Source organism: Podarcis cretensis, assembly GCF_951804945.1.
Source record: "Podarcis cretensis genome assembly, chromosome: 7".
NCBI lineage: Eukaryota > Metazoa > Chordata > Lepidosauria > Squamata > Lacertidae > Podarcis > Podarcis cretensis.
In genome coordinates, this window is record NC_137176.1 from 43,726,268 (window position 1) to 43,747,894 (window position 21,627).

General features: G+C 38.7%; 1 protein-coding gene across 1 annotated transcript in view; it reads left to right on the forward strand.

The window, feature by feature from the left end:
• The window catches only part of APCDD1 (APC down-regulated 1), a 44,773-nt gene extending 23,505 nt beyond the window's left edge, over nucleotides 1–21,268 (forward strand). Inside the window, exons 4-6 of the mRNA XM_079982959.1 lie at nucleotides 10,657–10,978; nucleotides 15,261–20,472; nucleotides 20,661–21,268. Of these exons, the coding sequence (XP_079839085.1) occupies nucleotides 10,657–10,978; nucleotides 15,261–15,712 (774 nt within the window). The 3' untranslated portion in view covers nucleotides 15,713–20,472; nucleotides 20,661–21,268. The remainder of the gene's footprint in view (nucleotides 1–10,656; nucleotides 10,979–15,260; nucleotides 20,473–20,660) is intronic.
• The last annotated feature ends 359 nt before the right edge of the window (nucleotides 21,269–21,627 follow it).

Consider the following 21,627-nt stretch of genomic DNA (forward strand, 5'->3'; position numbering starts at 1 on the left):
TATTGGGCAGGTGATAAATCTTCGCAAGCTTGACTGGGGTCATGTACCACCTATAAATCATTTTCATAATATTTTCTTTTAAGGCATTACATGCCGTAAATTTAGTACCGGTGGTCCATAACTGTTTCCAGTCAGCAAACATAATGTCATGGCCTATGTCCTGTGCCCATTTAATCATAGCTGGCTTAACAGTTTCATCTATTGTATTCCACTTCAGCAACAGGTTATACATTCTTGATAAATTCTTAGTATTGGGTTCTAACAATTCTGTTTCTAGTTTCGATTTCTCCACCTGGAATCCAATTTTCCTGTCTTGTTTAAAAGTCTCCATTATTTGATAATAATGGAGCCAGTCTCGTACTTTAGACTTTATTTTCTCATAGCTCTGTAGTTTAAATTTACCACTTTCTTGTTCTAAAATTTCAAAATATTTTGGCCATTTAGATTCCATGTTGAGTTTCTTCACCTCCTTGGCTTCCATAGGTGATAACCACCTAGGGGTTTTATTTTCCAACAAATCCTTATATCGAATCCAAACATTGTATAATGCTTTCCTAACAATATGGTTTTTGAATCCCTTATGTATTTTAACCTTGTCGTACCATAAATATGCATGCCAACCAAACCTATTATCAAATCCTTCCAAATCCAGAATGTCTGCATTCTCAAGAAGTAGCCAGCAAAAAGCTGCTGATTCATAATACAATCTTAGGTCCGGCAGGGCAAACCCCCCTCTTTCTTTTGCATCAGTAAGTCTTAAATTTTATTCTGGGCTTTTTGCCCTGCCAGACAAATTTAGATATATCTTTCTGCCACTTCTTGAAGCAATCTAGTTTATCCACAATTTGTAATGTCTGAAACAAAAATAACATTCTAGGCAATACATTCATTTTGATCACTGCAATTCGGCCTAACAAGGAAAGCTTCAAGTTCGACCATATCTCTAGATCTTTCTTAACCTCTGTCCAACATTTATCATAATTATCTTTAAATAAATTCACATTTTTAAATGTCATGTTAATCCCCAAATATTTTACTTTCTTTGCCACCATTAGCCCAGTTTCATTTTGAAATTTCTCTCTTTCAACATTTGTTAAATTCTTTTCCAAAACTTTAGTTTTTTGTTTATTCAGCTTAAATCCTGCCACCTGACCAAAGATTTGGATCAACTCTAAAACTCTTTTTGTACTAGTGTCCGGCTCTTGTAAAGTCAATACTAAGTCATCTGCAAATGCATTCAATTGGTACTGTCTGGCTCCGACCTGAACTCCTTTTACCAGCTGGTCCCCCCTAATCATATTCAACAGAACCTCCAGGACTGATATAAAAAGTAATGGGGATATTGGGCACCCTTGCCGTGCCCCTTTTTCTATAGAAAGTTCATCAGTAACCACATTGTTTACAATTAACTTTGCCTTTTGTTCAGAATATATTGCACCTATACCATTTTCAAACCTTTGGCCTACCCCCATCCCATGGAGATTCTTTTTCATAAAGTTCCAAGAAATATTGTCAAAGGCTTTCTCCGCATCCACAAAAATCAACACTGCTTTTGTATTAATATTTACAGTTAACAGCTCCATAATGTCAATTATATTCCTTACATTCTCTGATAAATGTCTTCCTGGGAGAAAGCCTGCCTGGTCTTTGTGAATCTCCTCCACTAAAACCCTCTTCAATCTTTTTGCCAAAATATCAGCAAATATTTTGTAATCCACATTAAGTAATGATATAGGGCGGTAGTTCTTAATCTGATTTTTTTCAGTTTCAGTCTTTGGTATAAGTGTAATAAAAGCTTCTTTCCACGATTCAGGTGCCTTTTTCCCCTCTAATATTTCGTTACAAACCTCCTTAAGCGGCTGTATTAGCCATTCCTTCAATGTTTTATAGTATCTGGAGGTTAGTCCATCTGGCCCTGGAGATTTCCCTAGTTGCATATTTTGAATGGCACCCTCTATTTCTTTATCTGTTATTTTCTCGTTTAAGATCAACATACTTTGTTGCGAAATTTTTTGTAATCCATATTTCTTAAGAAAATCTTCTATATCTCCTTCATTTTCTGGCCCTTGTGCATATAATCTTCTGAAATAACTCTGAAAACAATTGCTGATCTCATTTGGTTTAAAAATGTTCTTTCCATCCACCTCCAAACTTGTGACTGTATTTAATTTCTGTCTCTTCTTCAATTGCCATGCTAGAAGTTTCCCACATTTGTCCGCTGATTCAAATGACTTCTGTCTCATTTGCTTAATTTTCCATTCTATCTCCTGATTCATCAATTCCATATATTGCATCTGATAAAACTTGATTTCTCTCAGAATCTCATGAGACTTTGGTTTAGACCTCAATTTCTTTTCTCCTTCTTTTATTTTTTCCAAAATCTTATCTTTCTTCTCATTTTGTTTCTTTCTCTTTAAAGAATTCTGTTGTATAAGGAAACCTCGCATCACGGCCTTGCTTGCGTCCCAAATCACTCTTTTCTCAACCTCTGTCCTCAGATTTATCTCAAAATAGTCCTTCAAAGTTTTTGGGGCCTTTTTGTAAATCTCAACATCTTTAAATAGGGTGTCATTCATTCTCCATCTGAAGGAACCAGCTGTTGTCAGTTTCATTTCCATCTTCACTGCGTTATGGTCGGAGCATGTTTTTGGGCAGATTTCCACTTTTTTTATCCTTGGAGCCATTCCACTAGTAGTCCATATTTGATCTATTCTTGTCCATGTCATCTGTGCCTCTGAAAAGAATGTTCCCTCTCTCTCAAGAGGGTTTCTTGTTCTCCAGATATCAATCAAGTCCATATGTTCAGTCATTTCAAAGAAGGTCTTAGGTAGTCTCCCATCTTTAGAAACCACCTGTCTTTGTGCTTTATCCATGTTGGTAGAGACAACGCCGTTCATATCTCCTAACAAGATCACCTTGTAATCCAGATAGTCCATTAATGTCTCATGCAATTTCTTGTAGAATTCTGCCTTCCCTTCGTTTGGAGCATAAATGCCAACTGTCAAAATTTTTTCTCCTTGGATTTGTATCTCAATTGCCAAAATTCTTCCATGTTCATCTTTAAAGATCAATTTTGGGGACAATTTCTCCTTTGCATAAATCACCACTCCTCTTTTCTTAACTTTATCCGACGAAATAAATTCCTGTCCTAATCTTTTGTTTATAAGCAATCTTCTGTGTACCCTTGTCACGTGGGTTTCTTGTAAGCATATCAAATCCAATTGTTCTCTTTTCAAAATATGAAATACCTCACGCCTTTTTCTGGGAAGGTTCAGTCCATTACAGTTCCAAGTTAGAAATTGCAGAGACATTATTGTTTAGTTACCTCCAGCCGCTCCCTGCGGCTGATCTTCTTCCGTTGGTGACTTGAGTCCAAAAGTCAAGTTTCCAAGATCTGTTTCAGACGTTGATTCTAACACTCCTTTCAAAAGGTCCTTCTCGTTTCTGTCCAGGAATTGTTCTTTATCTTGCACTGTTCTTATTTTGACTTTCTTTCCTTTGAAGTTGAAAGACAAACCTTGTGGAAATTCCCACCTAGAAGGTATATTGTTCCTCTTCAGCAGGTCAACCAGATTCTTAAAGTATGTTCTTACCTCCAAAATATATTTAGGGATGTCCTTGTAAATCTGCACAGAGACATTTTGAATCTGAAGAGTTCTCTGGTAATGCAAGTTTAGTATTTTATCTCTTTCCTCTTTAGATCTCAAAGTTATCAGGCAATCCCTTGGGATCTTCCTGCCTTGCCTTCTGCCCAATCTGAAGGCAGTTGTTATCTTGAATTCTTCTTCCTCTAAGTTTACCTGCCAAAAATCTGAAAGTTCTTTTGTGAGAAAATCCACTAGGTTGTCCCCTTCACTTTCAGGGACCAACCTAAATCTTAAATTCTTCTCTTTCCGTTGCATCTCCCATAAAGACAAGGCCGCCTCATGCTGGTCAAGCTTCTTACACACTGGTATTAGACTTTCCTGTGTGGTTTCTGCAGTTAGTTTAGCATCTTCCGCTATTTTTCGAATTGTAGCGTTTTCTTGGACCAATTTGTTTATAGTCTCTGTATTAGATGTAATGCTCTTAGTGTTCAAGTCCAATTTTGTTGAAAGTTCTGTCAGTTGTTTAGTATTCTCTGTGCTCTGCTTTGTCAAATTTTCTAAAGATTCATTTATTTTAAGCAATGCTTGTGTCACTGAATCCATAAATGCGTTTATTCCCTTCTCCTGTCCAGCTGCGCCTGTTGACAGTAAGCCTGTTATTGAGGCCCTTTTCTTTTGTGTTTTAACCTTAGATCTTGTTACTATCTCTTCTGCAGGGCCACTCATATCCCAAGGTCGTTCCCACAGGAACAGCTTAAGTGGAAAAATCCAGTGACTTGTTTTTTAACAGACTATGTTACAGCTGTTACCTTTCAGCCCTCTAGAGGGAGCATCATTGTATCCAATAAGCAAGCACAACAAAGAAACCCAAAGCCCTCAGAGGGGAGAAGTTTTTAACAACAGTCTTTCAATCTTTAAGTTGCAACAATGTTATTTCTATAGAGTCCAAGAGAACTGTATCCAATAAAGTCACCGCTTTGCGGCAGTTCTTGTCTGACAGTCTGACAGTCCCCTGTCAAAGTGCTTCACCCAGGCAGTCCGTTCCCAGAGTCAGAGACAGCAGGAATTTTCACTTAATTTTTCCTCTCATGCAGGTTAAAATTAGTTCCCTTTTCGTCCCCCCCTGCTCCTGCTTGCTGGGGGGGTAGTTCAAATTCATTGTCTAGGTTAAACAGTTCAAACAGTTCAGAGTTACTTTTCCTTCAATTGCAGCTTCTCGTGCCGTTGCTTTAAAAGTTCATGCAGTCCAGGGGAGGCAGACTTCCTTTATTTACCATCCCCACTTTCAGCCAAATTTCAATTATTTTAAAGTCCCGATAAGTTTTCCAATCCTACTTACGGGTGTTCAATTTCAGTCCAAATTTCAGGAAGGAATCGGCGCTCTCCACTGATGGCGACGCGGCTTCACTCCACGGGCTGGGTAGCGACTCTCAGCACCGCACGATCCCCCGATGCTCCTCCGGAGCCTTTAAAAAGGCTCTTTTGCAGTAAAGGGGGGTGCAAATGGTGCCCGCCGAGTCTCCTTGTTCACAGGCTTCCGCGCCTGTGATTTTAGGGGTCCCCGCTTCGCCGTAGCGGTCAGACCCGAACTCGTGAAGCAGCCCTCTCTCCGGAGCTCGGGGAGAGAGCCGCCATTAAGCGCTGGCGCCGACCAGAAGTCCCCTGCGGTAGCAATATATAGAACTTCTGAATGTCCCTATAAACCTCTCAACCTGCCCATTTGTTTGTGGCCAATAAAGTGCAACGTTTCAGTGTTTGAATCCAGTATAGTCTGAAAATTAAGCAAAATGATGGTCCGTTTTTTACTTTGAGGATATGTTAGCTGCTTCTTGTTGGAATGATTCTGGAGCACATGCACAGTTTCAGTTTCTTTAGTGGGGCTCCCTTTCTCAATTTTCTGGAAATGTACAGTATTTCTGGCATTTCATTTGCCTGAGCAGTGTCTATAGTGTTTTAGCAAGAGTCATCTGGGATTCTCATAAAATTTGCCTGAACATTATGTTGGCAGTGCATATTCTAAAACAGCTGAATAGCAGAATAAATATCTGTTGTTATATTGAATTAGTAAATGAATTAATTAAATGAGGTAGCTTTCAAAAATTGGCTCTTACAGTTTTTGAATTTTGTGTTTTGGGGGCAAAATAGACTAGTGCTGTTCAACAGTATGTATGTATGTATGTATGACTTCACATTTGTTAGCTTGGCAAAGATACACTTACTTTGGTATTGTGTTCCACATACCCCTCAACTAATTAAGGACTCTTCAGCATATTGGATAAGCATTGTCTGAAGAGAGTTTATCAGTCAATCACTTTGATATCAAAATGTGGTGGAGGGTTGTTGTGATGGCCTTTCCTTCACATTCTATCCCCTGCATCTTCTAAGAATTTGCAAAACTCTTTTCCAAAATATATACATTTGTCATTGCAAATTAGTATTGCTTCGGTAGAATAGGTGACAGATGCAAGCATGCATCTGAGAAAGACACTGTTTGCCTCATTTCTCATATTTCACAAAAATGCTAATGTTTAAATTCAAAGGAAAATGAGCTATATTTTGCCTTCAAAGAGTTATAAAATTGAATGGAAGCAGACAAGCCAGACGGCTTCAGCATTTTACATTTATTGGTACAGAATGGTTTCAAAGGGTCACAAAGTGAGATGCAGTTGATTTCTTCCTAGTTCTAGATACCTGAACTCTTGAGTCCTTAAAAAAAGGACTTTCCAGTATCATTCCCATATAATTATTTTGCAGTCTTAATAAACTCTGTGGACCATTTGTAAGCTTGAGTTATAATTGCATTTTTCAGGTCCTCCCCCACCCCCATGAGTTGCCTTATCCATGTTTGCCTCATCTATGAGGTCATGGAAAGCCTGCTACTTATCACTTTGTGGGGGAGAGATGCTAGCCATTCAGTAATGTGTTCTCTTGGGACTGAGATAGCAGAGTTGTGGAACACTAGTGGGAAATTGTGCTAAATATCTATGAAAGTATTTTTACATGGCATAAGCTCCACGGCAACAGAGGGCAAAAAATCCCAGACTTTTCCATTTGTTTTAAGTTATTTTCAGATCCATTTTGGAATCAAACACCTCAAGAGTTTTCCCTTGGGCTCTTCATGGGAAATCTTACCCAGAAGACCTAGACACCGATTCAAGAGCCTTTAAAATACTGAGTATAATAATCCTGACCTAACATGCCCTTCTCTGCCATTAGTTGGCTGTGCCTGTAACTCAACAATTTTATGGGCTTAATGGCTTGCTGCTAAGTACATCTTTTAAGGCTAACCAAAGTCAGCTGAATGAAACGGTTCTCTTAGTCGACATGTCTAATAGGCTAAAACTGGTTGTTCTTAACTCTTTCCAATACTCTCAACTTTTAAAACAGTTCTTGGTCTACAAACATCATCTGGTATAAATCAACACAGTTCCTTTAAAGTTTTTGGATCGAAGGTTATTTACCTGATGAGAATCTGGACATTTTAGTTTGAATTGTGCCAGGCTGAAAAGAAAAAGAGGCAACAGGAAGAGAAATCCTGAAATAATTTTTACTTTAAACTTACAAAGTTTGTATTAAAAAATTATGGTGCATTAACCAGGGAAAAAAGAATGGTCTCAGATAAGTTAAGGAAGAGAACAGAAATGTGTGTGGTGTTTATATAATACATCCAAAGCATGCTAAAATGAAAGCTAGAAGTAATTGGTTCCCAGGCGCCAAGTGAGATATCACCCAAAAATGCAATCGTTCTGCATACCATTTGTGGGTTGATTTCTTTTTCTCTGTGGCATCACTAAAAGAGGAAGGAGTAGGATAAGGAAGGCTTCAAGGCCAGGATAAGAACAATCATTTGCTTTCCTTTTGCTCCCATTATGAAAAGCTCAATTGTTTCATCTTACTGTTTTTATCATTTGGGAAAGGATACATTTAGCACACTGCAGCTCCAGATAAAGGAGGCATCAAAGGTACATGCAACATATAAGGAAGAGAGAGGAACGTTTTTTCCAAACTGTTCTCTATTTCCACTCATTAAGATTCAGATTTTTAATGCTTGTTTTCACCTAAGAATTAATATGTCACTTTAAAATCTGTACACCTCATACATTTTTTGTATTTTTTATATTAAGTTATATTGAATTTGGGCAGGAGATTCTGGGAGTTAACATGGTATTTCATTAAAATGCATAGAAGGAAAAAGAATGTTTGAGCTTTGGGGTTGATTAAACACAAAGAAAAGAAGATCAGTCACCTGAAGTGAGTGTAGCATGAAGAATTTTATTATTTTCATCTGTGGGATGAGAACATGAAAGTGATTAATAAATATGAGGTTCAGTGACTGGAAAGTAATGTAGAGTATTCCAAGACATTCAAGATAGTTTGTTGGCTTCCATCCAAGGAAATATATTGCATGTCTATTTTGCTTAATAGGACTTTATAGCAAGGCAAATTGTCTCATGCATTCCTGGATTCCATCTCTCCTTGCCTGAAGCAAGCCAGTTATATTCACCTTAAAACTCAGGGTCTGGAACACACTGGCACTGGCTCTTACTGCCACAAGCTATATTGACTGGGCCACAAACTTCTGCCACTGTTTTAGAGATGGTTTTCCCTTGGGCATGCAATGAATTTGCAAGTCTTCTCCTGTCTTACAGCTGTACTGAGGCAGATTGGAGCGTGGTAACCAATAAAAAAAAGTTCAATTTTACATGCTCTATCTCAATCAGATTTTATTGCAGCATTGCATAGTAAGGACAATTAACATTATCTTGCAAAAAAAGGTACCGGAGGTCAATTCATCTGTTGTTCTTTAAAAGGGCACTATATCTAGGACAAATATCTCTTGAGGAATGGTGTCATTTTTCCTTGGTGGAAGTATGCATGTCTCATACAGTTGTCTATTTCCTGTGTTTATTCTGGAGGTAGGGCTGTTTCACGTTTTTTTCTACACAGAAATTACCATAGAAAATCCATATGCAATACAACATGAAACAAATGTGCAGTGTCCATTCTGGGCATAGGAACCATTATTAATATATGGCCACCATGTGTGGCTTGCCTAAGATTTTTTGCTACTCTTAACAACTCCACTTTAAAATCTGAAATTCCACTACAGATAATGCTGAGGTACAACTCTTGGGTCATGTGGTACTTCAGCCAAACTCCACAAAACTTGCCGCCTCAAGCAACTGCTAGGTTTGGTTATGCTGTATTTCCAACCCTCTATAAGCCTTCTTAAACCACATATTCTGGAGGCAAGCCCATTCCCATAGAGTGATTGGAACTAGAATGGTCTTAACTCCCTCCAATAAAAGAAAGCTTTCCCATCTACCATCACTCTCCAGGATTAATCTGCAGTCTGGATTACAGCACTTGATAGAAGATGCAGCCTGCATTAACTCAGGAAAGAACAAGAAAACCCAGACTTGCAAGGGAAGTTCCAGCAAAACTAAAACTGACCGGAGTTACACAGGGGCTTCTCGTAATCGTTTTTTTGTTTAGTCTTCAATGTTTTCATTGTTGCAGAGCTACAGTGGAGATCCCCACGAGGGGCTGAAGATTTTAATCAATAGTGTCGCTTAAATGCTTTGTGCTAAGATACAGTTTTAGGCACACTTCAGTACTTCAAATTCTTCTATTCCCTTTTAAGAAAGTTACTTATTCTTCTAAAAATATAAATATTATGCAGATACTGTGCATAATGATCCACATTCTCAACTACTCAGTCTTGCATTTCCCTCTTTTGTTCATTTCGCAATTAACATTTGGTATCTGGGAGGTGGAGACAACACATGGCAACTGCTTCCTGTTAAAATACCCAGAGCTCTTCTAAAGACTAAAAAAAAAATTATCAAAGGTATACTGAAATAGGCAGCTGCTTGCCTGGGACTGAACAGCAAGGCTTGGGTCACAAAAGTATAAGTGTGTGTTCAAATAGAAATGGCACGACATATTATATGGTTTGTTTTTCCAAGAACGCTGTAGGATAGTAAATCATTCACTGGAATAAATGAATATGGTTATACTGAAAAGCATTATTAGTGCAAAAGGTGAAAAGAGGTATGGAAATACATTACAAATCTGGCCATGTATCAAATGTGGTTGCAACTGTGTAGAACCTGCAACGAGAAGGAAAAGACTTCCATTTTGCACAGCACAGAAGCCCCAGAGTCTGCCTTGGTTGCCTTAGCAAACCTTGGAAGTAAATATTACAGCACAAGTCAGGGATGAGAACCTGTTGTGGGGGCTGAAGAAATTTGGAATCCAACAGTCTCTGGAAGATCACAGACTCCTCATCAGTGGCATAAGGTCACACTTGCATCCCAAGGGCTATTACAATGGCTAGGGTTGCTTGCCAAATTTTGGTTCTGTAAAATAATCTGCCTGTTAAACTTTTATGCAGTGTAAGTGGAACACACAGAAATTCTGCCATTATTGTTTTCCCGGAACATGCCTCTAGGAGCTTCTAGACTGGGGACTTTTTAGCACTACAGTGGGGATGCAAACGGGATCCGAATTTTAGAATTCTACAAATGTTAGCATGCATAAAAGCAGAAGCTAAATTTTTTTGTTAATTTATGAAATGGCATGAAAGAGCCCAAGATAACAAAAAGGGGGAACTTTAAATTCTGTGGCCATGATCAGTCAAGGGAAGGTGGTAACTCTTGCTGTTGACACATAAGGGAAAAAGTGTTTCACTTTCACCTACTCTTAAGTACTATCTGTAGGCTGGAATTCACCAAATTACTTACTTATTTATTTACAAATTGCTTCCCATAAAACATCCCAAAGTGATGTAAATATGCTCAAGTGTTTGAATATGCCCAGTGCAATTAAGTTGGGGGGGGAGCTTCCCCTTCCATTTCATATTACAAAATGATTATTTTTATTTATTTGTACCCTGCCCTTTCCCCTGCTTTTGAAAGTTTCCAGTTTCAAAAATATGCGTCTGATGGCCCACCCATCTCTTAGGCACTCTAAGTACTGAACCTATAAGGAAATTTGATTTGCTAGCAACTATGTGTCTTACAAAGTTTCTATCAGTTTTACAAGGTTTCTGTTGGTTTTGTTTCAGAACCATGACCATTCATGTATAGCATGCAGGATCATCTATCGGTCAGATGAACACCACCCACCAATTTTACCTCCGAAGGCTGATTTGACTATTGGATTACATGGGGAATGGGCGAGTCAGCGCTGCGAAGTGCGTCCTGAAGTGCTCTTTCTCACCAGGCACTTCATCTTCCATGACAACAACAATACCTGGGAAGGTCATTACTATCATTATTCTGACCCAATCTGCAAGCACCCCACTTTCACCATCTATGCCAAGGGTCGTTACAGCCGGGGAGTACATTCATCCAGAGTGATGGGCGGAACAGAATTCGTGTTTAAAGGTAAGATCATTAGTTTTCAACCAAAGCTCTTTCCAAAGTACAGCATAATTTTTATAGCACGTAGCAAAACACATATGTGGAGGGATTAATATCATACCAAATTGCTCCACATGTTCTTGGATATCCATCTCACAGTAAACCAGCTCAGTTTCTTGTAGCCATGCAATGCTTTATTTAAGCTTCCTGCTGCCTTCAAGTAGGACTATATTCCCGTACTTCTCATGATTACTGCCTTGTGCTGCTGCACTAAGTTGAATGGCCCAGACTGGCCAGGGAAGGGGAATCAGTAAGCATTATTGGGTATTTTGACAGATAGGAGCCAGACTCTCAGATTTCTGTAATAGACCACCTCTTTCTGTGACGCTTGTATGATGCTTTTGGGTGGTCTTTGGAAGAGGGGTTGGGCAGTTTCTAAAGCCTTTAAAAGCTGTTACACATCTTTGTTCTGGGTCCTCACCTCCTTGCAGGGGTGGAAGCTCTGTTGCAAACGAAAATAAAGATCTTCCTTCCTTCTAAAGAAAGAAAGAAACTTGCTGCAAAGCAGCAAGGTCAAATAGTGTCAAATAAAGGGCAAGTACTTAAAGCTTGGAAGTAGTGTAAGACAGACATGAACTAATTACCAAAAAATCAAGTTAAGATACCTGTTATGAAACAATGGAATTAAATTCTAAAGTGTTGTAATCACAGCCAACTGTGTTAAATAAATATAAAACGTGTATCAGTCACCTTAAAGAGAGCAAGCAGTTCTCCTTGGCTTTTAAATAGAACCCCAGGGATAGCTGAGCTACAAACAGTTCTTAAAAGAATCAAATGAAAAAGACACATGGCAACTATAAAATGAAAGGTGGTTGTGCCTAAAGAGTAAGGCTGCGAGTTCTTTTTCCGAAATGGTGAGAGAACACACCAAACTCCTGCAGAGTTGAGGAACAAAAAGCCTTCACTCCTAACATCCATGACAAACTTGGAGACCTTGCCCATCACTTTTATAAAGGCATTCCTGGGTTTGTGATCAATTGGTGGGCATTCCAGTCTTAAGCATAGACCATAAAAGCTAACCTATGAAGTCAAAGGATGAAGTCAAACATAACAAATCTAAACAGGGCTGCTTCTGTGTTGAAATAACATGCAAGGGGGCCTGGATTTTTGTTAGGATTTGTTGAATTGTTCATATAAATTTATTAAAATATGCCACCCAAACTTGAAACAGGACCAACTTAAGTTTGTTTGGAATTCCCTTTCTTGAGGCCCTTTCAGTTCAGCTGGAACTCAAAACAAAATTGTTTAAATTACTTTTAAATTAAATCTAGTCAGTCTTTTCAGGATTAGGAGAACTTGGCTGATATAAATCAAGGTTGTTTTTTTAAAGCTCTGAAGTTTATAGATTATCCATTCTTCAAGATGTTGCACACATGAAGCTTTAAAAGTGTGGATAATATATGATGGTAATGGAGCTGACATTTTCTGAGGTTTTTGGTTTCCATTTGGAACTGGTTACTTCATTAGCTTTCTGAGCAAGTATATGTTAAAAGACATAGCTTTATATCCTGGCTACAGAACAATTTTTAAATGAAATTTGAGTGCAGTTTTATAGCGTCCTCTCTCATGAAAACCAACTTGGTTTTATTTGTAGGCTTGCCTGGGGCAGCAGGGTTGTGAAATAGAAACTGTTTAATCTCTTGCCTTTCCTATCTAGACATCAGTCTTTTTTTTCTTTTCTTTTTTGGTGGAACTTGCTTTCCCCTCTCCTTGAAGACTTAATTATGTGAACCAATGTTAGTTCATTTGCTTAGTATGCCCACAACACAGAAGCTAAAAATGTTTGTGAAAATTGAACAAGTAACTGACCCAATTTATTGTCCCCAGCTCATTATATAAATACATTTGAGTTTTACACTTTGAAAAATAGGCGTATTAAAATGTTTGATGACATTTAGAGGCTTAAAAAAGAAATCAAGAGCATAAAACTGGAAAAATGATTTATAATTAATTTCAAATAAATTTGCACCTTATTTTAAAAAGTGTATTAATTTTTGTGCTTACTGTAATGAAGCTTTATTGAGCAACTGGATAGCTGGGGGTATATGTGTATGGAAACAAATTTCTATGAATGTATGTTTAAAGCTTGGATTGAGAGCAAAGTACTGAATCAGCACCATGTGGCTGTTTTCCCTGTAAAATAACTATCAGAATTAAGCGTGCTTTTTTTTTAAAAAAAAAAGAATGTTAAATGTAGTTTTATGTTATATTTAGATCAGAGATCAGAACCACTCTAGTAATCACATGATCTAATCTAATGAGTAAAGGTATAAAGTAATTGTCACCTTTGATGCTATTTTATCTAGCATGTGCATAAGGAAGTTAGGGCAATAATAGACAACCCTCCAATCCAGAGGCTGCTTACGGGTACGGGAAGTCCATTTTAGCTCAGAACTCTCTTGCTTATAAACATGTGAGTGCATAAGCTTTGATTCAAGTCCTCCGTTGAAATGAATGTCAAAGAGATGTAAACACTGCTAACAAAATTAAATGCTTGCATTGGTCATGCTCATTAAAACAAGAAAAAATGAGGATATGTTCATGCCTTGCTGAAATATTTGTTCATGGCCAAGGGTCAGTAAATCAATCAAGATTGGCGGTTTGCCGTCTTCCTTGGTGTAGCCTTTCCACGCACATACGTGTTACACAGCAGTTGCATGATTTCATATTTTAAGGAAATTTAAACCTTTTCTTAACATTGTCCAATAGCTGTAAAGCAGTCATATGATAGTCCAGTGACAATGAGAAGTGAAGCATGCCAAGGAGGAATACATATACCATACAGACCAGCAATGGTTACTATAGAAGAGGAGGTGATGCAACCTGTTTTGTATATCATAAGGTAGAGTAGCATATTAAATCTAGGTCATGCCCAAGGACTAATTCCTTTGAACGCTGTCGAGGCTGAGCTGCAAGAAATGACACTTTTTGCAAGTCTCCCAACAGCAACAGAAAGCAAACCACCACCACACTAGACAATTTTGTTACTCAGGGAGTGAGCAAAAAAGTGTTTGCTCATTGTGGGGAGAATGGTTCTCTTGGCTGAGGTCACCTATCTCAGCAGTTCAGGAAGCCCTGTCCTCACTCTCAGATCAGCTTTGTTTTCCATGATGTCACCACATTCGTACATTATCCCTGATTCAATAGGAAGAGAGGAGAAATGAATGGCAACGTACAGGCATACAAAGTGACCATAAAGATAAAATGGGTGATTTGCAAAAACAAAATGGCTACCTTGAGAGCTTGTTTTCTGGTACTGCTCAAATTATTGAGCATTGTTACCACACTGAGAATTCAGCAGTGTCATTAAATCTATGTACAGTCGTACCTCGAAAGTCAAACGCCTTGTGAGTCTAACGTTTTGGCTCCCAAATGTCACAAACCCGGAAGTGTGTGTTTAGGTTTGTGGACGTTCTTTGGAACCCAAACATCCAATGTGGGTTCCGCGGGTTCCGATTGGCTGCAGGAGCTTCTGCAGCCAATCAGAAGCTGCACCTTAGTTTCTGAACATTTTGGAAGTCAAACAGACTTCTGGAACGGATTCCGTTCAACTTCTGAGGTACAACTGTATCTGATTTACATTTTGCTCACTCTTAAAATGACATGATTATTTTCATCTAGTCAAAACAGAGAGCACTGCTACAAGAAATTCCCACAATAAGCCAACCATGTACCTTACTAGTGTTCCACTACTAAATGCTAGATCTGAGAGCATATTTATTCAACTCACTAACTTGTGGACATTGTTCTAAGAGCCACTAGCTTAGATAAATTTAAAAGGGGATTGAGACACATTCAGAAGAGGATAGATCTGTTAATAGTGATCAGTTATGATAGCTAAATGGTTTACAGGAAGCTTACCTGTGAAAAAGCAGTTGCTGTGGGCAAACAACGGGAATGGCTGTCGCTTGTACTTTTCTTAAAGTATCTGGCTAGGCACTGCTGGAACAGGATGCTGAACTAGAAGGGCCCAGGAACTAATGAGCAGGGCTCTTCTTATGACTTCACTTGCAACTCTTACTGGTTTTGGTTTTAAACCCCTTTTTTCTTTCTTTCCATACGCTTGAGTTACTCTTCACATTTATAAAGGCTTAGTTCAGAAGCAAATGCTGTGTCTTTCAAGGTCAATGGGTTTAGAAACTTCTACAGAAGAGAATCAAGCTCTTCCTGAAATAGAAATCTGGCTGTTGACAAAAGCATATTACCTCAAGGCACAATTAACAGTCCCTTCTTTGTTTTTTTGCAGTGAATCATATGAAGGTTACACCCATGGACATAGCTACTGCCTCTCTACTGAATGTCTTCAATGGAAATGAGTGTGGGGCAGAAGGATCCTGGCAAGTTGGGGTGCAGCAAGATGTTACTCACACCAATGGCTGCATTGCTTTGGGAATTCGCCTGCCGCATACAGAGTACGAGATCTTCAAAATGGAGCAGGATGCCAGAGGGAGATACTTGTTGTATAATGGCCAGAGACCTAGTGATGGATCCAGTCCCGACAGACCAGAAAAGAGAGCCACCTCATACCAAATGCCCTTAATTCAATGTACTTCATCCGCACCAAGAGTAGATGAAACTTTAGAAGAAAACAAACTAGGATGGTACAGCAGTGGAGCACCAGCAAAAATTCCCTGTGCTTTTGTTTTGGTTATGATGCTGGCTGTTAGTACTGTGCCAACGTTGGGCATTTACAGCTAGAACTGCATTTTCAAATGACTCCTATCAGGGCAAGTGTAGGACTTAGGCTACATGGGGAGATGTCATAAAGCATCTTAACAGACAAAAAAAGGACATTTTCTTGATGCCTGAAGAACTGTTGTTCCTTTTATCCTCCTTGAATCATGAATAGCACCAGTTTGCTTCTGCTTTGAACTTCATCCAATCTGATCCATGGCCTGACATGACTGCACAACAGTAATTGCACTTTAAAACTGCAGTTCTTCACCCTTCAACCCTGCCTTCAGTTTGTTCTTTGGAAGAAAAACTTATTGGGCTGAACTATCTTACACAACTTTTCATCTACCAACTGTGCTGTTGCAGTTGCCCCTACTCCCCAAATCAGTTTCATCTTTGAATTTGATTATCTAGAATTATGCTTTTATCGTATTGTGTCAATACTGATAAACTGCATTGTTCTTATGTTACAGTGTATATATGTATATATGAAAAATCCAACTAAGGATGTATATTAAATACACTTTTATAGAGTTTACATAAAATATTACATGATCTTTAGGATCAAGAATGCTGAATGGAAAATCTCAAATTAAACCTGCACAGATAATTTAAATGATTGTATATATAGGTGGTGAATTTAAGAATAATCGGAGATTTAGAGTGACATATGGCGCCAATGTTCTTTAATAAGTTGCCCAACTTATCACAGTTCAAAGCAATTTCAGGGGTCCACCAACCACTTTCCACCAACTTTGAAAAAGCAAAGACAAAGGGAAGAAAGCAACAAGATCTCTCAAATATAGAAACCAAGGTGAATTACACCATATCTTCATAAGAAATTCAGGATAGTGGACAGTTTGCCAAATGCAATGCACTTGACATTCATTTTATTAGACTGGGCAATTCAATAAAGCAAGCAAGGCTTAATCTTGATATATTTATTTTTGCAAGACTTTTTTTAAAGAATTCATAATAGGTTGTGGCAAAAAATGGAGTTTAACGAGGAGCAGGATGTTAGCCAAGTCTGTTTCCTTTTATTAGTGAAGTAGACAAACTGAATATTAAATGATTCCTTTTTTCACTGGGAATGGGACAGGGGGTCATGTAAACTCCATTGCTTTAAATCAGGGACAGGGAAACCTATCGCTTTCACATTATTGGACAGAACCCCAGCCAGCTTGGTCATTGATGATGGGAGTTTAGTCCAGCTACATCTGGAGGGACAGATTCCCCACTCCTGCTTTAAATTCACAGTAGCCTCTTTGCATAGTGCCACAATGACAAGGCCAGGAAACACAGAATCAAAAGATACTCTCCCTAAATACCATCTTATTTAAAACCAGCAGTTTGAAGAACAAATTATATCTTCTCTTTCATGCATGTGTATTCACATATAATTTATTGACATGTACAAGGGGGACAAGTTTCAAATCCACTGGTGAAAAATAGTCGTGGGTAAACCAAGCCACGGTGTTGGGTCCCTTAGTATAATAGGAAGTGTTCTGTGATAAAATACAAACTTACAAATTGGGACGCATGATAAGAAGGAAAGGAGCAATAAGAAGCTGCAGAGGGAAGGTGGCATAAAGAAACTTTTCTCCCTTCTGTACATAGAAGCATAAGATCAGAGTCTTCTATCAACAAAGGGACACAACTATATACAACCTGTGGTAAGGCACAACAAACAGAAAGTGAAGGATGCAACTGAGTCTACAAAATCTCGGAAAAGGGACCATTCTTACCAGCAGAATTATAGTTCTAATGTATAAACATTCACTGGAAGCTGCTGCCATGGGCTTGCTTTCTCCACTTATTTTTTATCATCTGCAGAAGTGAAAGGGGAACTCATTTATGCTGAAGTAAGCAGAGATACAATTCAGAGAGAGATCTTGTACTTTTGACAATGACAGTGAAAAGCACCATGTGCAACACCTGTATTTCCACATCTGCCATAACTAGATGTGAGAAACCTCTGCATATATTTGGCTCTGGGCTGCAGATTCTTTGACTGTTCTGCCACAGGGTAGATTATGATTCCTGAATTGGGAATCTGCTACAAAGCTTCACCTGTCCATCAGCCCTCCCTGAGGGCTCCTCCCTGAAAATAATAATCTCAGAATTGTAGAATTTGAAGGGACCCCAAGGGTCATCTAGTTCAGGAATATCAACTAAATCATACATGGCATATGGCTGCCCAACATCTACTTTAAAACCTCCAATATCCTCCTTAAATTGTGGTCCTCAGAACTGGGCACAATACTCCAGGTGTGGCCTGACCAAGGCAGAATAGAGCAGTACTTACTTCCCTTGATTTGCTCCTGCATAGCACTGATGAGTCATGTTAAGCTTGGGGGGGTCCTTTCCACACGTACTATTGACAAACCAGATGTCCCCCATCTTATAATTGTGCAGTTATTCATGCCTAAGTATAGAACCTTACAATTGTCCTTACTGAAATCCGTTTAGGCCGTTTTCCAATCTTGTTAAGGTCATCTTGAATCCCGATTCCAATGGCCCCGAATACTTTCATCCAAGTCATTTATAAAGATGTTGAAAAACAGGCCCAGGACAGAACCCTGTGGCATCCCATTTGTCACGTCTTTTCAGGATGACAAGAAACCATTAGTGAGTACTCTTTTGGTTTGGGCAGTCAACAAGCTGCAAATACACCTAACAGTTACCTCTTCCAGTCCACATTTTGCCAGCTTCTCTGCAAGAATATGAGGGACTTTTGTCAAAAGCCTTACTGAAATCAAGATACACTATGTCCACAGCATTCCCCTGATCTACCATGCTTGTTAAAAAATGACTCTTCTGGCATGACTTGCTTTTGAGATACACATGCTGGGTCTTTGTAATCAAAGCATCTTTTAATTATCTGTTCTAGGGCATTTCCTGGTAAAATGTTAAGCTGACTGGTCAATAGTAACCTGGGTCTTCTCCCCACCCTTTTGAAGATGGGGACATTTGCCTGCCTGGAGAACAGGTGAAATATTTCTGCCTTCTGCAAAGACTTCATCTGTTCTCCAAGAATTCTCAAAGATTATAGGCACAGGCTCTGATATCAAATGTGCAAGCTCCTTTACTAGTCTTGGGTGCAGCTCATCAGGCCCTGGAGATTTGAACTCCTTACCACCTGGTTTACTATGTTGAGCTGCAGCTCCCTCCTTGCATTGTTTGTTATGCTTTCATCAGGTTAGGCACTGGCTTTCCTTTTGGGTGAAGGCAGAGGAAAATAGGTGTTGATCAGTTCCGCCTTCTGTCACCCAATAGCATTTCTCTATCTTCTCCACGCAAGAGATCTACTACTTGCTTGTTCTTCCTCTTGCTTCAAACACAACCAAAGAAACTTATTATTATTTTAAACCTCTCTTGCAAGCCTGAGTTCATTCTGAGCTTTGGCCTGCCTGACCTTCTCCCTGCAACTGTATACTCTTCCTTCCTGATTTCTCCTTCCTTCCTTTTCTTATACATTCCCTTCTTACACATCAGCTCATCTGTAAGCTCCTTATGCAGCCACACCCGTTTAGGTGCCTCCCACTTTTCTTGTTGCAAATTGTCTGCATTTGTGCCTTCAATATTTCACCTTTAAGAATCACGTACTGGGCTCCATTCTCTTCTGAGTATTTCTGACCACAGTAGTTCCTTAAGATTTTTGAAATCAGCCATCTTAAAGTCCAGAATGCATGTCGGACTACACTCGGTTTTCTCTTGCCTCTGAGGACATGAGCAGTTCCTCCCAAGGTTCCCTGTACTTTCACTTCGTTGATCAGTTCCTCCCTGTTGGTTAGTACCAAGTCCCCTTGCTGCTGCTTCCACTTTCTGGGAAGTGAGGGAAGTGAAGAATTTGTTGGATGTTACATTATTAGCAGAGTTTGAGTTCCAACAGATACTGAAATAGGTGGAAGTCTCCCGTGACTATACCACTTCTTTTCAAGTTTGGTAAAGTGCTCTAGGAAGGCACCATCCAGGTTTGAAGGCATGTTTGATTGGGAAGTTGGAACAGAGTAGAGCTGGGAGCAAGTTTGAGATTTTAAGGTGGTTGTATATTTGCATAAAACCAAGGGTGTGTGTTTTTTAAAAAGATATTTTATTTTTGTAACATTAAAAAACTATTTTTTCTTCCCAGTTTTCTTCTCTAGTTTAAAGTGCCAGGGAAGTTTCAGTACTTGTTGAAAATGTGATTAAATAAAGAGTAAATGAAACCAAAATTCTTGGAAGTCTTCTCAGTAGTTTTTTCTGTATTCAATAGTTGTATCCACCAAGCTGAAGAATTTTAACTATAAGCTCTTCCTGTGTCCATGTGCACAAAGTTTATATTTTATATTGAGTAACTATTATCTACAGCTGCATATCAGGCCATATAAAGTTAAATATAAATCTTGTTTGATAGCAAGTAGCAATTTAATATGAGTTAAATGGTTCATACACCATTAAGCTTATATATTATAAACATATAGCTGGGGGGTAAGCATTCATTCTTTTTCTGAGAGATTTTTTCCCCAAAATCTCCAAACTGATCTTTAATTTCCCTTGGCATCAACAATCAAAGACAATCCTGCCATGTAAGCTTTCATCCCTAACTAAATGGAGCCCAATACTTTTAAAAAGCTTCCCTTCAACATCAGTAATCACAAGTATTTCACTTGGTTTCTGAAAATCTGAAGCCACATTAGTTATGGGTCACACAGTGCAGCAAGTTGTAGGCACACAGAGAAAAAGTTTTCCCGCATTTACACCATTCAGCAACTACTGCGCAAACCCCTAAACTGTCCATAGTGGTTTAATCAAGTACAGACATGCCTTGGGTAACAGACGCTTCAGGTTGCGTTTCTTTGGAAGTACCTAAATCATGCTTTGCGCAGAAGCGCCAAATCGCAACCCGCGCACGTGCAGACGCGCCACTGCAGGTTTCGAACGCTGTGGGTTGCGAACGTGCATCCCGCACGGATCACGTTCACAACCCGAGCGCCCACTGTAATGAACATACTTACCCATTACTTAATGCTTACACATTTATTTGCATTTTTAAGTTAACCCTTCTCAAGTCATCAGGGCAGATAATAGAAGCAAATTTTAGAAATGCAAATATAGTATGCATTTGCCTAAAATAGTTGGGATGTGGGAGACAAGCACAAGTCCCTGTTAAGAATCCAAAACCGCTCACAAAAATTAATTCAGATTGGAGGTTGCTGAAAGGCCTGCAATAAACATGATGTATAATAAAACATTGCCACCTAGTGGTAACATCTTGTCTCAACTCTGAAGAAGACTTCAAAAGTTAAGAGCTCTTTGGCCGCAAACACAAATGGAGAATAGTTATTTTTTGGGGATGGGGTATGAAACCCTGCTCCATGGAAAAAGTCAAGCAGGTTTTATGAGACTAAGGAACTACTATTTCAATATTAAGTCTCTCAAACATTGTTATAAGCTAGCTAGTTCTGAGATGTTCTGTTTAAAACTGATTGCAAATAGAAAACTCTGCTGCTGTGGGGGGATCACATTTTGAAGAAATCAAGTGAATTAGGTATTCTCATGTTCTTTTCAAAACCTCATAATAAAAGTACATCTATTGTTTACCTTTGTACATGTTCTCTTTCTCATAAAAACTTTTAATTCAGGAATGCAATGCAACGCAAAGTGGGTTAAGATAAGAATGCTATGAACAATTAAATTACATCTGAAAATGTGGGATATACTTTAACGTTTCATGTAATCTACATCCTAGTCAAGCAGTATTAACTTTTTAAACTAGCCATTCTGGTACAGTGTAAAAGAGAATTAAAGTAACTTCTATCAACTCTTTCAAGCTGGCATACATATATACAAACTTCAGCAATTAGGAAAATTTCCAGGTCTCGGAAAGAATAGCTAATCAACAGCACTTTCTGCTTTCCAACTTTCAATTAAGGGAACCCAAAACAGTTCTTGGCAGT